This window comes from Lepisma saccharinum, chromosome 18 (assembly GCF_977018435.1).
Source record: "Lepisma saccharinum chromosome 18, izLepSacc3.1, whole genome shotgun sequence".
In the NCBI taxonomy this organism is placed as follows: domain Eukaryota; kingdom Metazoa; phylum Arthropoda; class Insecta; order Zygentoma; family Lepismatidae; genus Lepisma; species Lepisma saccharinum.
The window spans coordinates 17,363,355-17,382,724 of NC_139246.1; the positions used below are offsets into that span (position 1 = coordinate 17,363,355).

The 19,370-nt window shown below is 37.7% G+C and overlaps 1 protein-coding gene across 1 annotated transcript in view; it reads left to right on the forward strand.

Moving 5' to 3' along the window:
* LOC146001880 (protein GUCD1) overlaps positions 1-12,689 on the forward strand; it is a 32,406-nt gene extending 19,717 nt beyond the window's left edge. The window contains exons 3-6 of the mRNA XM_083139589.1: positions 655-781; positions 2,099-2,318; positions 6,445-6,519; positions 12,074-12,689. Coding sequence (XP_082995715.1) covers positions 655-781; positions 2,099-2,318; positions 6,445-6,519; positions 12,074-12,171 — 520 coding nt within the window. The 3' untranslated portion in view covers positions 12,172-12,689. The remainder of the gene's footprint in view (positions 1-654; positions 782-2,098; positions 2,319-6,444; positions 6,520-12,073) is intronic.
* Positions 12,690-19,370: the final 6,681 nt, after the last annotated feature.

Below are 19,370 nucleotides of genomic sequence, written 5' to 3' on the forward strand. Positions count from 1 at the left end.
TTTCACACTAATATCGGTCGTTTTCACAACACAGCATGAATGTTAGACAACCCGAGAAACACCATCGTTGTGCAGATTGCATAGAGTCACGGATGTCTGTTTGTGCGGAGTTTAATATTGGTGGTTTTTCGATTATTTTTACATGCCACCCCTTCCCACCCCACCCCCAGGGGTGCGTTACACCCAAAGTATTCTTTCCAGATTGCAAGTGATACATGTACCAAGTTTGGTTGAAATTGCTCCAGGCGTTCGAGAGTTATGCTGGAACAAACAAACATATATACATCCATTTTTATATAGAGAGAGATTGAGAAATTATTTTAACATAATTACATTTTTTAGTGTCAGAGAACTAAAAAAAAGCACAGAAATCACAAATAATATGGATGTTAGATATTTTAATATGCATACATGTTTCAGTACATTTTTTTTTACATATTTGAGTATATTTACATATATTTTTTACATATTCCAGTGACTTTTCTACATATTTATTTCATATTTAGTATGTTTTGGCTACATGAAAATCTTAGCTTTACTGATCAGCGATTTTGTGAAATGTGGAAATATTGCATTGAATAACAAAATATGAAGGATAGTTGTTAATACGCCTTATATTTGATATAAGAACTTGTTTTCCATTTTTCTCAACAGCACCTGGACAATAGATCTATGTTACCTGTTGCACAGGTACCAAGTTCATCATGTCTACTGCACCGTTACCTTAGGAGTCCACCCAGGATACCAGCGGGAGTCTTTTTATGACAAGATCCTCCATCTGGTTAGTATGAAATATTTCTAGTGTTCATATTGAAGGAGGTGTGGCTTGGAACATTCCTTCGTAGTTATTTATTATTTCAATAGAGTATCGGTAATCCAATGTTTATTTATATAAACAGTTTTGGAAGAGCAGGTAAGGTAACAAAAAATGTAATCACAATATCATCTCTGCAGTTTTATTCTCAAACTATTCCTTATAAAAAAAAAAAAAAAAAAACATTATTCAAACTGTGGCAGAGTTGGGATGTGCAAAGGTTCAGCCTTTTTTCAATAGTTTTGTGAAGTACAATTAAATATATATGATAGCATTTTCTAAACTCAAGTTTGCCTATAACAATATATATGTATTTCACGTCCCATGTTACTGACATCATGATCAGGCCCGTAGCCAGAATTTTATTTTAGGGGGGTAGGGAGGCTCATTCCTTATCAGCATGGGCGTCGCCACAAATATTTGTAGAGGGATAGTTAAAATTTGATTAGTACAAATAATAATGACTAATTATTATTGTTATTTTACAATATTAACTATTATAAGTTATTAAAAATATACAAATTTCAATCCAAATTTATTGTTGTTATTACATAAATGGAGAGACATTGCTACTTAATCCACCGTATCAGTGAATATATAACACAATTGTTGTCCATTATTTTTATTATATTTTTTAGTTACTGGACTGAAAATCATAGTTATTATTATTTTTTTATTATCTTTTACACAATGGTTCAAAAGAAGGCTTTAACAGTTAGTGGTAAATTTTACTCATAAAGTTTATATTCTGTGACCTCTCACAAAGAAAACTATAAGTTTTGGAAGCTGCGAAACCATTTATACTTTGCATTAATGGTAGAATATAAAAATATAACTTGATTCTTCTATTATCAAGTAAACTTTTTTTGATGTAATGCAGCTTTTACTGTGGTTATAACTTTATTTCTGTTATTAACAATATAAATAACATTTAAATTAGATATTTGTAGGATTTGGGGGGCTTCAGCCCCCTTAGCCCCTCCCCTGGCTACGTGCCTGATCATGATAAGTCTTGAGTAACATAGACATGAAGCTGAAAATTTGTTCCTCAAATCTTTCATAACCACTTCTTTTCTTCCTAACCTTTAATATAACTTTTTTTAACTTTACCTAAATGAACATGTAGCTTTTTAGCTTCTTTTACCAACATCTGAAGAAGATGAAAACTGGTTATCGAAATTTGAGGAACAAAGGTTTCTTGTACATGTCTGTTATTGTTAACAAATTTGTAATATCTCTGATTTCATTTTACTCAGAATGTAAAGTTGCTAATATTTTTTTCAGGATGAACAGAGAGTTAACAAGCGTTTTGCTGAAGCAGAAGGGAGTGGAGTTAAGGTTCGAAAGACTCAAGTTACGTGCGAGGATTTTGTTCGACATCTCGCAGAATCAGGACCTATTATATTGTTAACAAATGCCAACCTCCTGCACTGTGATTTGTGCAAAGTCAACAGGTTTACATCAGAACTGCGCAGTTGCCTACCGTGGTCTGTATCTTACCATGGTATGTTTCATTTTCCATAAATAGAGAACATTTGCATTTGGTAGTAATTTCATCAGTGTTGTGTCCTATGAAATGATTTAATAATGGAGATAATGGAAGAAAATTAGTTAAATGGATTGCCTGCATGACTGCATTTTCAGTTTTAATAAAACGTACAAGTTGCCTAGTACAAGTTCTATATACAGGGTGATTCATAATTCCATCTGGGGTTTTGAACATTTATAGTATACCCAACGGTGAAAGAAACAGTAGGCGAATTGTCCACCATCATTTTCATTCAGTCTGAATTACACAGTGTGATGACAATGAATTGAAATAAAGATGTCAATAAGCAGAGAACAATGTCTGCTTCGGACCAACATAGTTTCATCCCTTAAAACAACACAGGATGTAGAATAAAAAAGTAGTGAAAATAGCGGTGGACATTTGCCTACCATTATCTTTGCCGTTGACTGTACAAGAACTATAACACATACAGCAGATATGTGAATAGCAGTACATAAAGAATCTCTCCAATTTTGGTATGTGCCTTACCGGTGCTCAATATGTGCACCCCTGTGTGAAGCTGCAGATATCAATCCTGAACTCAAGTTCCTACCACACTCATCCCAACATATCACAATCAATACCAGTGACTGCATGTGTGGTCCTTTCTCTCAATTGTGGTAAATCACGTGACAGGGGCACAAACACACACTCTTTCATGTAACCTCATAAGATAAAATCACATGGGGTTATGTCAGGTGAGCGTGGGTGCCATGGATAAAGACGAGAGTCATCTCAAGAAGCACATCCAATCCGGGGTTATGTCGGGTGAGCATAGGTGCCATGGATGAAGACGAGAGTCATCTCAAGAAGCACATCCAATCCAACGATCAGGAAGTTCAGCATTGAGGTAAGCACAGAAGCCCTCGTGGAAATGTGAGGGAGACCTATCTTGTTGAAAATCGAAGTCTTCGCTATCTTCCTGCAATTATATCATTAGCCACTTTTGCAGTATGTCTAAATATACTACACCCATAACAGTTGCCTCCACATAGAAAACTGCCCATACACTTTTGATGAGGAAACTGCACAAAACATATTCACTAATGGGTTGCTCCACTACATGATGGTTTTTCCATGCCCCAAAAAAAAAAACACTGTGATGGTTCATCTATCCAGACAGATGAAATGTGGTCTCATCATTAAAAATCACACAATCAGCAAAATCATCTTCCTCGTGCTTCTTTTGGAAATCCAGAAAGAACTCGAAACAATTGTGATCCTGGGGACTCATCGCCTGCAACAACTGCATGGGTTCACATGAAGACATTTGCTTAGAATATGCCACACAGTTCGCTGCAACATCTCCAATTCCTGACTCTCACAACATGTTACTTCTTAGGGCTCCTGGCAAATGTTTATGGTGTCAGCCGACAGTCTCACCTGGACTGTTCATTTTGCATCATATAGGCAGCCAGTCTCCTTGAACTTGTTATATTATGCACGGATTGTCGTAGGTGCTTCCGCTCAATATTTCGTACCAAATCTCCATTGTACCATCACAACCAACTCACATTTAGCAAATCGTAAGATGCAGAATGCTTTGTGTTCACCAGTGCATGCCATGTTTGTGTTATACTGCCACCTAGCAGCTAAATATGCAATTACATGATTGGGCCTGTTACAAGTGCAAGAGAGATTCTTTATGTACTGATATGCACCTTTTTGCTGTATGTGTTATAGTTCTTGTACTATAAATGTTCCAAACCCCAGAGGGAATTATGAATCACCCTGAATATATATGGGGCAGTCAAATGAAAACCGAACACCCGCTGCAAAGTGACAATGGAGTTTGTTTTTATTCAAAAGTAATTGCCACAAGTGTTAAGACATTTATCCCACTGGGAGACGAGACAATCAATTCCAGTCTTGTAGAAAGAGGTAGGTCGCTGACGGATCCACAACCTCACCCACTGTTGTACTTCCTCGTCCGAATGAAACTGATGTCCACAAATGTCTTTCTTCAGGTCACCAAAAATGTGGAAGTCACAAGGGGAAATATCAAGGCTGTACGGAGGATGTTCAAGAGTTTCCCAGCCAAATGTCTGAAGCTTATCCCTCACCAGATTGGCAGTATTGGAAAAGGATGATTCCGTCCGACAGCATTCCAGGACATTTTGACTTTATGGTGCGTCACAGTTTCTGCAACGTGTCTGCATAGCGCTGCACATTGATTGTGGCTCCATGCTCTAGGAAGTCGACAAGCAGAGGGCCCTTGCAGTCGAAGAAGAAGCTCAGCATGACCTTACCGGAACTCATATGGACAGCCTTCGATTTCTTTGGCGGGGGAGAATCAATGTGTTTCCATTGTTGGCTTGCCGTTTGCTCTCGGGCTCAAAATGGTGGCACCATGTTTTGTCCCCTGTGACAATACGTGACAGAGACGCATACTCTTCCTCGTGGTACCGCTGCAAATGACTCAGACATGCAGTCATTCTGTCAATCTTTTGTCCCTCCGTCAGTTGATGCGGAACCCACTGCATGCAATTTTTTCAGAACTGCAGGTGATCTTTGATAATGGCATGCACAGAGCCATGACTAATGCCAACCTGAACACAAATTTCTTCCTCTCAGTCTTCTCGGATCAGACCATCGATCCTCGCAATTACATCAGGCGTAATGGCTCGATGGGCCTGTCCTGGGGCGGATCGTCTTGCAGTGATGTGCGTCCTTCACAGAATCTCTTCTGCCACTCGTGCACACTTGTCAGGGAAATGTAGTGTTCGCCATACACTGCAGACATGCGACGATGAATTTCGCATGTTCCAGCACCCTTGGCCACCAAGAAACGAACCAGACCTCTCTGCTCTTCTTTGCTTGCCTCCATTTCCAATGCTGGACGAACACACTTTTCACTACGCTCACCTCCTGAGCAATGACGAAGCAACTGTGTGGACCTGTGTGTTTTCACTATGCATTTCTCCTACCCTACATATGGCAGTATCGATACGTAACAACAGGGTTGCCAACTTTTGCGAGGAATGTGTTTTATGGTGGTTGTTCTGTTTTCATTTGACTGCCCCTCATATATTTTACTTCATTACATTTGCACAGCAATTTTTTCAAGTCTTGTAACTGATGCTTGATATTTGTATGTAATAGTGCCTCGTTTTAAAGACTAACAATACTTCATAGTAATATACTTTGTAATAATATTGTTAGAACTCTGAAACTAACCTGCTATGTGCATTGGCCTTTGAGCATGCCAAATAGTTTTTCATTGGGTGAGGCATGGTCAATACATCAATGCCCATCGGAGTTTTAGGCATGTGTATTTTCTCTGTGATATACAATACAATAATGAATCATACCTGAGATGGAAGAGTAACTCAACGAGTTTCCATGATACACATTACAAGTGTTCGATGTGGGAGCCTTTTGTGGCATGGCACACACATCCAGCTGATAGTCCGCATCTTCCCACACCGAAGTTAGTACGTCTTGTGCAACAATCCTGTCTCAATTCAGGTAGTGGTGGCAAAGCACACAAAATGAAATCACAGGGGTGAAGTTGGGAGGCCACTAGAGAAGAGGCGAGCCATTCTCATCTGATCTGCGGTCGCACGGTGCTCTTCCCCTTACACAGACACCTCATCACCTGGAATTGGTTATGCCACCGGCAAATGTTGTCAGATGTAGCGTCACATCTAAATCTTTGTTGATAAGCCTGTAATCACTGAATTACATCTCCTGATTTCCAATACACAAAATGCCTTGTGCTTGGGAGTTGTTGCCATATTTAAAACTGGAGCTGTCATACAGTAGAGTTAGGAAAAAAGTTTGGGCACATATATTCGCAACTTCCACAGTTGCTCTTTCATCACATGTAGGAGACAACTGGCTGGAGTTACTTACATAACCATACAAAACACTTGAAACTCCGATATTTATTTGTGTACACCCTATATATCCTTCTATTCATGACAATGAGAACAAAATTGCAGCAATAACGCACTCAGTCACAGGATATTTATGCAAATATTGAGTTGAAATCTTTTTTCTCCAATACTGATACTGTGCTGATTAACCTGTCCTGAGTTCATTATTCTGTGTAACTGAATTCCGTCTGTATCTTTGGCAGGTCACTATGTTGTGCTTTGTGGATATGATTTGAAGCGGAGAAAATTCTTTTTTAGAAATCCCACATTCCGTGACAGTAAGTATTATTTCGCATTTATTCAAGATAAAAAGGAACATTCTCTCTCACCTGGTTTGTACCCTCATGCTCAAATAAAGTGGCATTCAGTATGGGGTTAATGAGAAGAGTTGCTGCTTCATTTGAACAGTGTACATTGTCTCTTGCCTGCACCATCACTAAAGTTTGCATAAACAGTCAAGTAATGTGTGCATGCTCAAAAACTTTTTTTGTGAACGTATTAAACTGACTTTAATAACTGACCATTTCAATAGCTCTCTCATAAGATTGTGAAATTTTCTATATCTATATGCCTTTTAATACAAGGACCGGCAGAAAAAGCTGTCGGTTTTGAAATGTGTATCTAAATAAAACAATTAATGTAATGCAAGGTTTAATAATCAAAATTGCTACAAAAATAATTGCCATTTCCAGTGCTTACATTAATTTTTCTTTGAGTCGGGGGAGTGGTCATTGGCTTCGTCGCTCAACGCCATTTCAGTTAAGATGGAGCAGTGAACTGGGCAACACCGTTCTTTTGTGTTGGAAGCATATTTTAAAAATGGTGAGTCCGTTGTCCAAACCCAACGATGGTTTCGAAGGGAGTTCCATGTCGATCATCATGGCCATGTACCCAGTGGGAATACGATACTGCTTTGGGTCAGAACTTTTCGAGAGACGGGGTCAAGTCTGAAAAAGAATCTCAATGGGCATGGTCTGGGAAATGTTTCCTGGACGTATAGGGTCAATAAATGGTGACGTTTCCTGGCCTCCTCGCTCCCCAGATGTGTGATTATTTCCTCTCGGGCTACCTCAAATCAAAAGTGTATGTTGAAAGATCTCACTCACACAATTGGCGATCTGAAGTTAGCTATTCGCAATGAAGTAGCAGCAATTCTTAATGAAAGGCTTGTGAGGGCGACTTCCAACTTAAAGGCAAGGCTACATGAATGTGTAAGGAATGGAGGTTTATCGTTTATCAGACACAATTTTCAAAATAAAGAAAAATTAATGTTAGCACTGTAAATGGTAATTGTTTTTGTAGCAATTTTGATTATTTAACCTTGCATTACATTAATTGTTTTATTTATATACACATTTCAAAACCGTCAGCTTCTTCTGCCAGTCCCTGTATAATTTCAGTTTGAATGAACATGCTGGGTTGCACAAAGTTGACACGAGTGTTTGCATGTCTATGCCTGATTTCACACTGAGAGGTCTCCCAATGGTGTAATGATAATGTTGTCACCCTGTAGCACCAGTCCAGCTTAGGCCAGGTTAAAGCATGAGACACTCAGGGCAACTAAAACTGAATGATAACCTTAAGGAAACTAAAGGAAACAACTTATTTAACCCAATACAGAAGGTACAATGCACTGTATATTCTTATCTCTTCAGATTACATTCATTTGATATACATAATCGTATTTCGAGATGTCTATTTGTTTATCTACATATATATCGTTGTGGGTATATTGAAATATATCTACGGGAAGGACTTCTTGTTCTTCTTATAATCTAATAATCAGTATAGGAAGACTACTTCTTCTTCCAATGGAATCTTCAATATGAGGAGGACTACTTCTTCTTACCATTCAATAATCTATATTGGAAAGCTTCTTCTTCTCCCACTTAAATCTTCGATATGGTAAGACTTTTTCTTCTTCTTATCTAATAATCAGTATGGGAAGACTACTACTTCTTCTTCCAACGGAATCTTAAATATGAGGAGGATTTCTTCTTCTTACGATTCAATAATCTATACTGGAAGGTTTCTTCTTCTTCCACTTCAATCTTCAATATAAAAAGGACTACTTCTTCTTCTTACAAAGTATAGGAAGGACTTCTCCTTCTTATCATCTAATAACCAATATGGGAAGGCTTCTTCTTCTTCAAATTCAATCTTCAATACTTTTTCTTCTCCAAATCAGTAATCAATACTAGAAGGACTTCTTCTTATTGTAATACAGTAATTAATAATGGACAAACTTCTTCTTCTTACAGTTGTCACTTCTGCTGACAACTGATTGACTATTTACAGGGACATCCTTCTACATAACCGGAACACAGCAATTACGTCCAGAAATTTACATTTATTGTCTTACAAACATAGAATACTTCAACTTTTTCAAACACATTTGTACATACATTCATTTTTCACATAAGGTACAAACAGATAATCATTTCTAATAGTTAATATGTCCTCCTTTTTGTTTTATAACTTCCATTATATAACACCATTAAGCCTTGTTTCCATGATTATGAAAAACTAAATATGCTGACCATGGCAGTAATTTAATTTTATTAAAAATATAAACTAAAACGTAACGTTTCAACCTTCTAGCAAGGTCTTCATCAGACTCTGTATCAAGTACAAAAGTCTTGTACTTTTGTACTTGATACAGAGTCTGATGAAGACCTTGCTAGAAGGTTGAAACGTTACGTTTTAGTTTATATTTTTAATAAAATTAAATTACTGCCTTGGTCAGCATATTTAGTTTTTCATTCCATTATATGTTTTGACATAGATTCTACAAGCTTTGAACATATTGCATTAAGTTCATTGTCATGGAACCAAACACGAACAAGAGACTCAATCACTGCTTGCTTTGTGGAACAGTTAAGTTTTGATATTCGTCGTTTGCAAATAGCCCACACATTCTCGATTGGATTTAGATCCGGGGAGTTCCCTGGCCACTTTAACACTCGAATATTGTTCTCGCTCATAAAATTCTGTACTTTTTTGGCAGTGTGACAAAAAGCCAAATCTTGCTGGAAAATGCAGTCACCATTTGGAAACTTCTCCTGGAGCACTGGAATAATTTTCCTTCTCAGAACACGTACTATGTATTTGTCAGCATTCATCATACCATCAATTGGCACTAATGATCCTGGTCCTTCATGGGTGAAGAATCCCCAAAACATCTTCTTGTCAGGGTGTTTTACGGTCTGTTGCAGATGTGCTGACGTTACAGATTCATTACTCGACTGACGCACGTATTGAACCCTCTGTCCCTGGACCTCAAAATGTGTTTCATCTGAGAACCCAACTTTCTTCCAGTCGTCTTCTGTCCAATTTCGATGAGCACGGGCCCATGAGAGACGTTTCTTGCACATTGCAGCCGAAATAAATTGTTTTTTCACTAGTTTCCTAGCTTTCCGTCCAGCTGCCAAGAGGTCTACGTCGTACATTGGAAACGTCCAAATGCACTCCTTTGTCCCTCAATTCCCGTGTCAATTCCACTGCAGTTACGGCCGGGTTTTGGTTACTTTTCCTGAGAAGAAATCTGTCATGATATGGTGATGTCTTCTTCTTCTTCCTCCCACATTGCCCCTTTTTAGTAGGTGAAATGAAACCAGTTTGTCTGTACTGCTTGATAATTCGATTTATTGTAACTACACCAACAGAGAATTTTGCAGCTATCTCCCTTTGCGTTATAGACGTATTTTGCAATAAAGTCACAATCGAAGAATGTTTCCTAGGTGTTGTATCCATTTGCAGAATCTCACTGACACCACCGCCACAATTATCCTACTGATTATATGGAACAAAATACACTCATGAACGCATAGATATGTACACAAATGCAAAGGATCAATGCACGAGATGCCCGACTGTGTCAACAATGCTCAAGTTAATGCACAGAAAAAAACGAGAGATAAAAATAGCCACCGCATGTACATTGCTGCAACCTAGTGGGCAAGTGCTGACAATTCAGACAAAAAAGGATCTTGTTCTGATTAATTCGCACGGGACTGTATTTATTGGGGTCCACATCTGGGATCCTTAGAATTGGCATCTTTGATATCCTTATAGATATCGCGTGGCATTTCTACAATATCTATAGGAATTAGCTTGGCTTTCTTCTCTTCTCTAGCAATATCCTCCTTTAATCCCAATGGATCTTTCAGCCAGCACGCTTCCCACGCTTCTTTATCATCTATGTATATAACAATGCACCGAAAGACGACCCAGAAATGACAGTTAAGGTACACGATTTTATCCGTGCTCCTTAACCCGGTGCCGCATATGAAATGCGCAACTACGTTGTGCTTCGGTGCTGCCTAGTACTTGGCACAGCCAGGGTAAAACAACCCAAATGGACAGTCAGAGGTTCGCGATCTTACCCGCTCTCCTTGAGCCGGTGCCGCATATGATGCGCAACTTGTGTGCTTTGTTGCAGCCTAGAACTTGGCACAGCCAGGTGAAAAACAACCAAAGCTCGATTGAGAAATCTCGTTCCTAACCGGATTGTAAAATAGAGATACAAAATTGGAAACATTTCCCGACTTCTTGACTCTTCGGGTTGTAATGTATATGGTGAATACTGTTATCCTCTCTTCTTATATTCTTTTTCATAGTTCATTATTGTTATAATAACATAGATCAATCTTCGATTATATACTGACAATACATATATATAATTTTATGTTCCTTTTATCCTGTACACAATATTTAAGCGGAGCGAGATCAACGCTGTACAGAGTGCTGCCATCTATGAGTTGCCATTTCAAACATCCACCATATGCTTTACCCGTGCGGGCACGTGACACAGGTGGAGCAACAGTGCTGAAGTGGGAGATGCTTTTCCCATGTTAAGGAAATTCTCATAAAATATCCCTTACTAAGAGATAATTTCCAAATGCATTTTTTCCATGTTCTTCCATGGAAGCATCATCCCACCTTTCCACAAACTGGCAATGCATCCTCCCAAAAGATAGGAATTTCCATTTTGAGAACTGGTGGGGGGAGGGGCAGAGTAAGATTTCATATCTTGCCCTTCAGTCATAAAAACTTATATTTTGCCTTTTTTTATTATTGTTTTTTTTTTAAATCATAATATTGAAATTGAATTGAACATACCATAGGGAAGTTTAGACTTGATTCTGCCATTGAAATAGAAACTGAATTCATCTCCCTTCCTTTTCATAAACATCTATCACTTTCTTGATGTACAATTCTTTGTCTTTTTGTATTTTCACAATGCACAGATATGAGACAGAAACTAATTAACCTGCTGTCTTTCATGGTACCCCTCATCTATGTTTTCATGCTACAATTTCACCATTAGAGTATATGGAGTTTTCACAATATCTTGGGGGGGGGGGGTCGCAAGTGCCATCCTGATTAGCCTAGTCCAATTAAACCGTGCAAATTTATGAAAAAGTTGTACATGAGAAATATGAGAATAATTAATATGCATTGCGGGCCTGTATGTTACACTCGTGATCAGATAAAATATTCAATAATTTACCGATTGATTAAAAAAATGAATGTAAAAGGTGCATGACAAGGTTTGAAAACATATTGTAAATTTTCTTAGTAAATTAATATTTAAAACGTAAACTCTAGAAATTTTAAAATTAGTGATTGTGTTTTATATTTATGCTTACAAGTGAAACTATACTGGACTCAAATACCTGATCTACTGTATATCATTTATGGATGTTAAATTCAAATTATAGAGAGATCTGGAAAATTATCTAAAAATACCTGGAGAAGTAAGTAATTTGTTTTGAGACCCAAGTTCCTTTGGTGTATTACCTTACAGTGTTTTTCTATGTTGTTTCACAGGGGTGTGTGCAATGTCTTTTTCTGCAATTGATGAAGCACGCAAGAGCTATGGGACAGATGAAGATGTAATCTTCGTGTTCTCCAAAAGCTGGACGTAAGCCACTTTCCTCAAGACAGTTCCAGGTTTTACTTAGTGAGACAGCCTATAAGTATTAAATAAAAATGAGGTGCAATTGTGAATTAGATTTGTGATACAGAACCAAATTGTTTCTTTGTACACAAACCACATAATTAGACACTATAAATAATGTATGATTCCTAGAATACAAGAATGTCTTCCAATCTGTTAAATTGTGTGTCCTAGGTACTGATTAGAACATATATTTTATTTCCATTAAGATTTTAGTGAATGTTTATTTCTAAGAAGTAACTTTCACAGTTTACCATTAAGTGAAAATGTAGTTGCTTATTATATCAAATATGAGCCTACTTTTGTCACCTATTAAGTCATAATGTTTTTAACTTTTGATACAGTCTTCTGGTCTAATGTTATAGCAAAATAAAAGTTATGTTCATGACATGCTATTTAAATTGTGACACTGTTGTATTGTTTAATATATTGAGTTCATCAGTTTACGAGCTAAGAAGTTAGTGTACATTAATATTTTTTATATAAGAATTACATATATATTTCTATTGTAGTTCTTGTTTGTTCCTTCCTTACCCTTGACATACACTCCACTGTTTAAAGTGAACAACATTGATGTTTTAAATTGGTGTGGAACAATCTGCAGGGTGGGTGAGAAGTAAGTAGGCATTGAAAACTTGCTATAGTTTATGTAATACGTATTTAAGCAATCTCAATGAAACTTTCTGTACATATTATGGCTGAGCCAATACCACTTTGAACCGATACCGACACTTGTATATTTCCAATTTAAAATAACAAATGCTAGTTATTACTAATTACATATATAATGTATGAGTATAATTATTATTATTACACTTTATAGATATGTATTTCTGAAAAGCTGCGATGATGAAATTAACCTACGAAACGATGCTCTGTTGCAACAATGCATCTCAACTTTACAATCTTTTTTAGATCAGGGGCAATCGGTCAGATGTTTCAAATATGAGAGAAATATTATGAGAATGTTGAAAAATGAAATCATGCTCCTTCAACTTCCTCTAAAACTAAGGGATCACTCTTCCCTAACTAACATTAAATCATCCGTAGATACAAGAATAATTGGCGATTTACCAGCCCCGGACACGACATCCGAAAGTAGCAGTAAAATTGCAATGTAAAACCTACCTTGTCTCTCTTATGAACTTTAACAAAAAGAATAAAAAATAATAAATTAAATGTAAGGATTGAATGAAAGCTTACCAGTCTCTCCCTTCTACATCAGGCGATTGACTTCGGTACAGTGATATTCCGACGTTACGTTACTTTTGACATGAGTCATTCCATGGGAAATCAACACAGCCCCAACCTGACCATCTCCGATTTTCATGAAATTTGGGGAGTTGAAACTATGCATGGAACTTAGTAACTATGAAATTTTTTAGTCTTGTGCATCTTGTAATTGTTAAATTATTCAAGGTCAAAGTTCGCATAAATTGCCCTTTTTGAGCCTGCTTAGCTATACTAAATGTGCTGTAACTCCGCCACTATTTCGCCTAGGAAGCTCAAATAAAGCTTATTGTACAGGGAATTGAACGAGTTTTCCAGTGATACTTAACAAGCCCACCTTTCGAAAAATATAATTTTGTCACGTAACCTTGACCTTTGACCTTGAATATCTCAAAACATGTCATCACCAAAAATCGTGAAAAAAATGTATTTGGCCCCTCATGCCATACTATAAAACATATCAAAAAATCATTGTGGGACTGCAATGGGATCAGAAGATACAAAATAATATGTGTAACTATGTGACTGATAAAAGCCTCATTACATGAACTATGACGAGTCAAAAGTCCTTTAACACCCCATAAAAATGTAAAGGAGTTATCCTGGTCATGAAAGAAATAGGTTAGGCAGAGGGAGATCTCTAGCTGTGTGTGTGTCAAGTGCAGGTCCGAAATATTGTTGACCGCCATATTGAATTAAACGCAAAAATGTCAAAGGAAAGTGGGTGAAGTGATATATCAATTCAGGCTAGAATTTCACGAGAAATGAAGCAGCGAAGGTTTTCCCAACTTATGTTTAGGCAGCAAAACGCTATACGCATATCTTTCACTAACGATATATGCACATTATTGTGTTGTCAATGTTCCTGTGAGCACACTCGTTGACGTCTCTCACACTCACATAGAACATTTGGCAATGTAGCAGGTGCAACATCATCGCAAGCAGCAACTATGCCTTCTCTCAGATGGTCAATATCAGGGACTTTTAGTGCATGCACCATTCTCTTCAAATGTTTCTGAAGGTAAAAGTCATCCTGAGATGTTAGATCTGGGGAATGTGCAGACCTTTTAATAGATCCCCATCTGCCCATCAATCTACCTAGAAATTTACCATGAAGAAATTTCCAAAATGTTCACATAGTGTGGTCACACACTGTCCTGTTTCAAAGCTCTGGAAAAGTGCCATATCCCGTAAGCAAGAATGAAAAACCTGTTAACACATCCAAGAAGCCCTCACCATTTAAGGTTCCGTTGTTGAATATGGACCAACCATTCCCGTTCTCCATACACATTACCACATAATTAGCTTACCAGCAACAACCATTCGGCTGGGATCTGTCTACTGTAGATTATCAAATCAGAGGTATTGCATATAATTTTTATTAACTTTACCGTGAACTTAAAAAATAGCCTCGTCACTGAAGAATTTTTCATTCCAAAGGAAGTGTCACGTAATTGCTTGAGATACTTTTCCTAATATTCTCCACTATTCAAGTATTTGGTGAATGTTGCTGATTAAAATCATATTCAATGGTGCATATACTTCTTTCTGTCCCAAGATGTCAGTGTGGTCTCGATGAGTTCCTAACATGTTAGGAGCATTCTTAATACTTTGTTCTTAACACCTCAAAAAGGAGAAAATGGTTACAAGCATGCAGTAATAACTTTTTGCTGGTTAAAGATACTTTGGAAAAACCTTCGCCGTTTCTTTTCTCGTGAAGTTCTAGCCTGATTTGTATATCACTTCACACCCTTTCCTTTGAAATTTTTGCGTTGAATTCAATATGGCGGTCAACAATGTGCCAGACTTGCGCTTGACACACACAGCTAGGGATCTCCCTGTGTCTAACCTATTTCTTTCATGACCAGGATAACTCCTTTACATTTTGTATGGGGTGTTAAAGGACTTTTGACTCGTCATAGTTCATGTAATGAGGCTTTTATCAGTCACATAGTTACACATATTATTTTGTATCTTCTGATCCCATTGCAGTCCCAGAATGATTTTTTGATCTGTTTTATAGTATGGCATGAGGGACCAAATATATTTTTTTCACGATTTTTGGTGATGACATGTTTTGAGATATTCAAGGTCAAAGGTCAAGGTTACGTGACAAAATTATATTTTTAACGAAAGGTGGGCTTGTTATGTATCACTGGAAAGCTTGTTCAATTCCCTGTACAATAAGCTTTATTTGAGCTTCCTAGGCGAAATAGTGGCGGAGTTACAGCACATTTAGTATAGCTAAGCGGGCTCAAAAAGGGCAATTTATGCGAACTTTGACCTTGAATAATTTAACAATTACAAGACGCACGAGACTAAAAATGTTCATAGTTACTAAGTTCCATGCATAGTTTCAACTCCCCAAATTTCATGAAAATCGGAGATGGTCAGGTTGGAATATCTGTGTTGATTTGGCATGGAATATACTTTCGGCAAATGATTTCTAAAAAAAATTAATGCATAGTTCTATTCCTTGGCGTGGAAGGAAATCCAAATCCATCACTTCACTTTCCAGAAAGTAAGTGTAATCAACTGTTGTTCAAAGAAAATTATTCCCTTGCCGTGTTCCCTGTGTCGAAACATGCCTGTTGAAACCCAGTTATACAGGTCAGGACAAACAAAAGCCTAAAGTTGGAAAGGAAAAGGGGGATTAGCCCAGGTATTTGAATTTCCAGGAATATGCTATGTCTGAGACACGTCCACCACTCACATGGCCAATGACTGTTTTGACTGCGGGGAATCTTGAAGAGAGAGATGTCCACAATACACCAGGTGCCTCGTTGGCTGCAGGGACCTCATTGGAATTATTGTTACATGAGGCCACATCTGTAGGATCAAAGCCTAGTAGACTTCGAAGGAACTCCTATAGGCATAATTTCACGTTACCCTTGATTTGCAAGATGCTTGACTGCGAGTCTTATCTGCGTATGGATCTTTGTCACGTACTTGCTGTTCACAGAACTTGAGTCCACGTTCAATTAACAAATGCACAAATACGTTGTTTTTTTCACCTTTCTTCAGAGCCAAGTGAATGAACCTTTGAAAAGAAAGAAATGTTGGTTTTGAACGTGCTTCTAGCCACTCAAAAACAATGGTATCGGTGAAAAAATTTCAGCCTATACTTACCGATACCGGCTCAGCCCTAGTACATATACATTAATGGAATAGGATTACATATATGCCATCTCAGGATTTAATGTAGACACCAGCAGCATTCACCATTTTCCTCCAACGAACAACAAGGAATCCACGGCCTTCCTTCGGAACATCACGAATCCATGCCTCCAGTGTGTGGGGTTTTGTTTTGAACACTTCCTCCTTTGCCCAGCTTCACAGGGAGACGCCACAGCGCGTGAGGTCCTCGTCGTCATCTCAGCCAACGTCCCAGAAAATTGTGGTCCAATCAGTCCTGTACAGTAAGTGCAAAGTGTGGCGGCGTGCCATCTTGCATGTAAACAAGCTCAACAATGTTTCCCAGCAAGATACGATGGGCCTGACATACCCTTGCAACATTGCTAGGTAGCGTACACCATTCATGGTGTCATGCATAAATATGGACCTACGACCCTATCGGCTATCATATTGTGAAAGTTGTATGCACATATGTAATCCTATTCCATAATGTATATGTACAGAAAATTTCATTGAAATTGCTTAAATATTACATAAACTACAACAAATTTTCAATGCCTAGTTACTTGTCACCCACACTGTAGATTATTTATCCCTATCCCACTGGGGTAAACATGATCGTGCAGGTATAGATTTCATTTGTATCAGCCATAAGAGTTACTTTCTGTGCTTCAAGATGGACTGCAGTTCGTATATGAGTTGCGCACTTCACTGGCATGTTGTGTTGTTTGTATGATGTTAGGAGGTTCTGAAGGTAAAGTGTGAATTCAATAGATTTTGGCGAAACCCTCACACAACACATGTCGCTTCGGTCTGAAATCTCCCTTAAGAGAGGTTTAAGATCATAGTGGCAGGCGACATGCAATATGGAGAATTCTCCTTGAAACAAGCCACTTCAGTCAAGAGCAAAACATTCACTGCACATACAGCAACAAGAGACTGGGGTAACATGATGAGAAAACATTGAAGAAACGACCCAGTTTGAGTGACACACAACTGACGCTTGTCATGCCACTTTGATTCAAAAGATTGCATTTATTTATGATAGTTTGTTACCAAGAGACGTGTGTTGCTTGTCACTTTGGTGTGAATTCTCTGTGTCGCCTCTCGTTTCAATCTGAAAATCTCTTTAGGAAGTCTTCAGGTTGAAGCAACAGGCAACTTATTATATACGGTGTGTTTTAATGACGGTGAGATTATATGAAGGTGAGACATTGCTTGATGATGCTTTCCAATACTTTCTGGTATCTTTTGTTGCAGAATCATTCATCATAATAAGTAGTGCCACTACAGGAAAATACATCCTGTACGTGGGCTGCCGTGAATGGCAGCTCTTTAAAGCAGTCTGAACAGTTCAATGCCAGCAGCGGAATCCTTGATGTTATTCAGCTTTTACTAAGAATCTCTTAAAAATTCAGTGATATGGTTATTTCAAAATTAAACCTCTTAATACAGGGAGGCACACTTGGCTCACTTTGGAATGCCCCACTTTGATTTATACAACATATTTGTCCAAAATGCAGTTTGACAGTATTTGATGATTTTTAAATAGAATTTTCTATTACTTTGTGTAATTAGTGTTTATTTCTTCTTTGTAAAATTTAAAACTTTTCTGTTTAATTTTACAAAACATTAAAACAAGTGCATCAGGGTTGGGCTATGCAAGTTTTACAGTACTACTATACACAGTATTTACAGAGCTATTTCTTCTTGACAGATGTTTCTAGACATATGTGTAATTCACAGCATGCTATCGTTTATCCTAACCCACCATCAGCAATTCATCCTCTCCAACATTCTAGAGAACTCCCCATACCTGAAAAACCATAATGCTGTGAAAAATTAAACCAATTTCTTCCCACAGAAATTGAATCAGACAGTGTGCAAGATGTTGATCATCATCGCTCTTGCTCGGATAAACCACACCGTCAAAGTGAATTAAGTGATCTCATACAGGATTTGAAATTGTGGAAATGGAAGGCAGAAACTATTCTCTAGGTTGTAGGAATGGAACTTATTAAGAAGGGTGTAGGAGCTCCATGAAACGTAAGAAAGATCTTACATGCCTTTTCTCTCGTTTTGGTGGTTTCTAATGCTGAAATGATGTTGGCAGTATTGGGACCCAAACACAAGTCAGAAGACTGGTGTCTTTTCACAGATTCATCCAAGACAAGTCTAAAAGCCATCCTTCACACAGCTAATGAATTCACTTAAGTCCCTATTGGTTATATCATTGGCACTGAATACACCTGTCTATTCATCAATGAATCTTTTGCTTAAGTTTATCGTATGCCAAGAACACAATTGGAAAATATATGCTGATTTCAAGGTTATGCTCTACTCCTGGGAATGCAAACTGTGTACTCAAAATAATTCTGCTTCGTCTACGAATGATCATCATGATATCTCAAGATAGGTGAACTAGATTCTGTCCCTGTATTGTGAAGGATGGGCCTCTTCAACTAGATCGTCATCCTAGAGAAAAAAATGTAGTGGAGGAACCTCTACCATAGAATATAATTCTTCCATTACTTCACATAAAACTTTATCCCCTGAAGAATTTTGTAAAGTCAATGGATAAGATCAGTGAAGCATTAAATTGATCAAAAATTAGTAGGGATATTCATCGTTCCCAAGTAAGAAGTCTCATAAAAGATTCCAGATTCAGTGATTTATTAGGAGCAGGAAAGTTGGATTGGGTTTGCTTTAAGCTAGTTGCAGACAACTTCTACGTCAAGAATAAAGATCCAAATCTCAAAAAAGATTTCCAGAATATGATAGTCAGGTACAAACAGGTGGAGT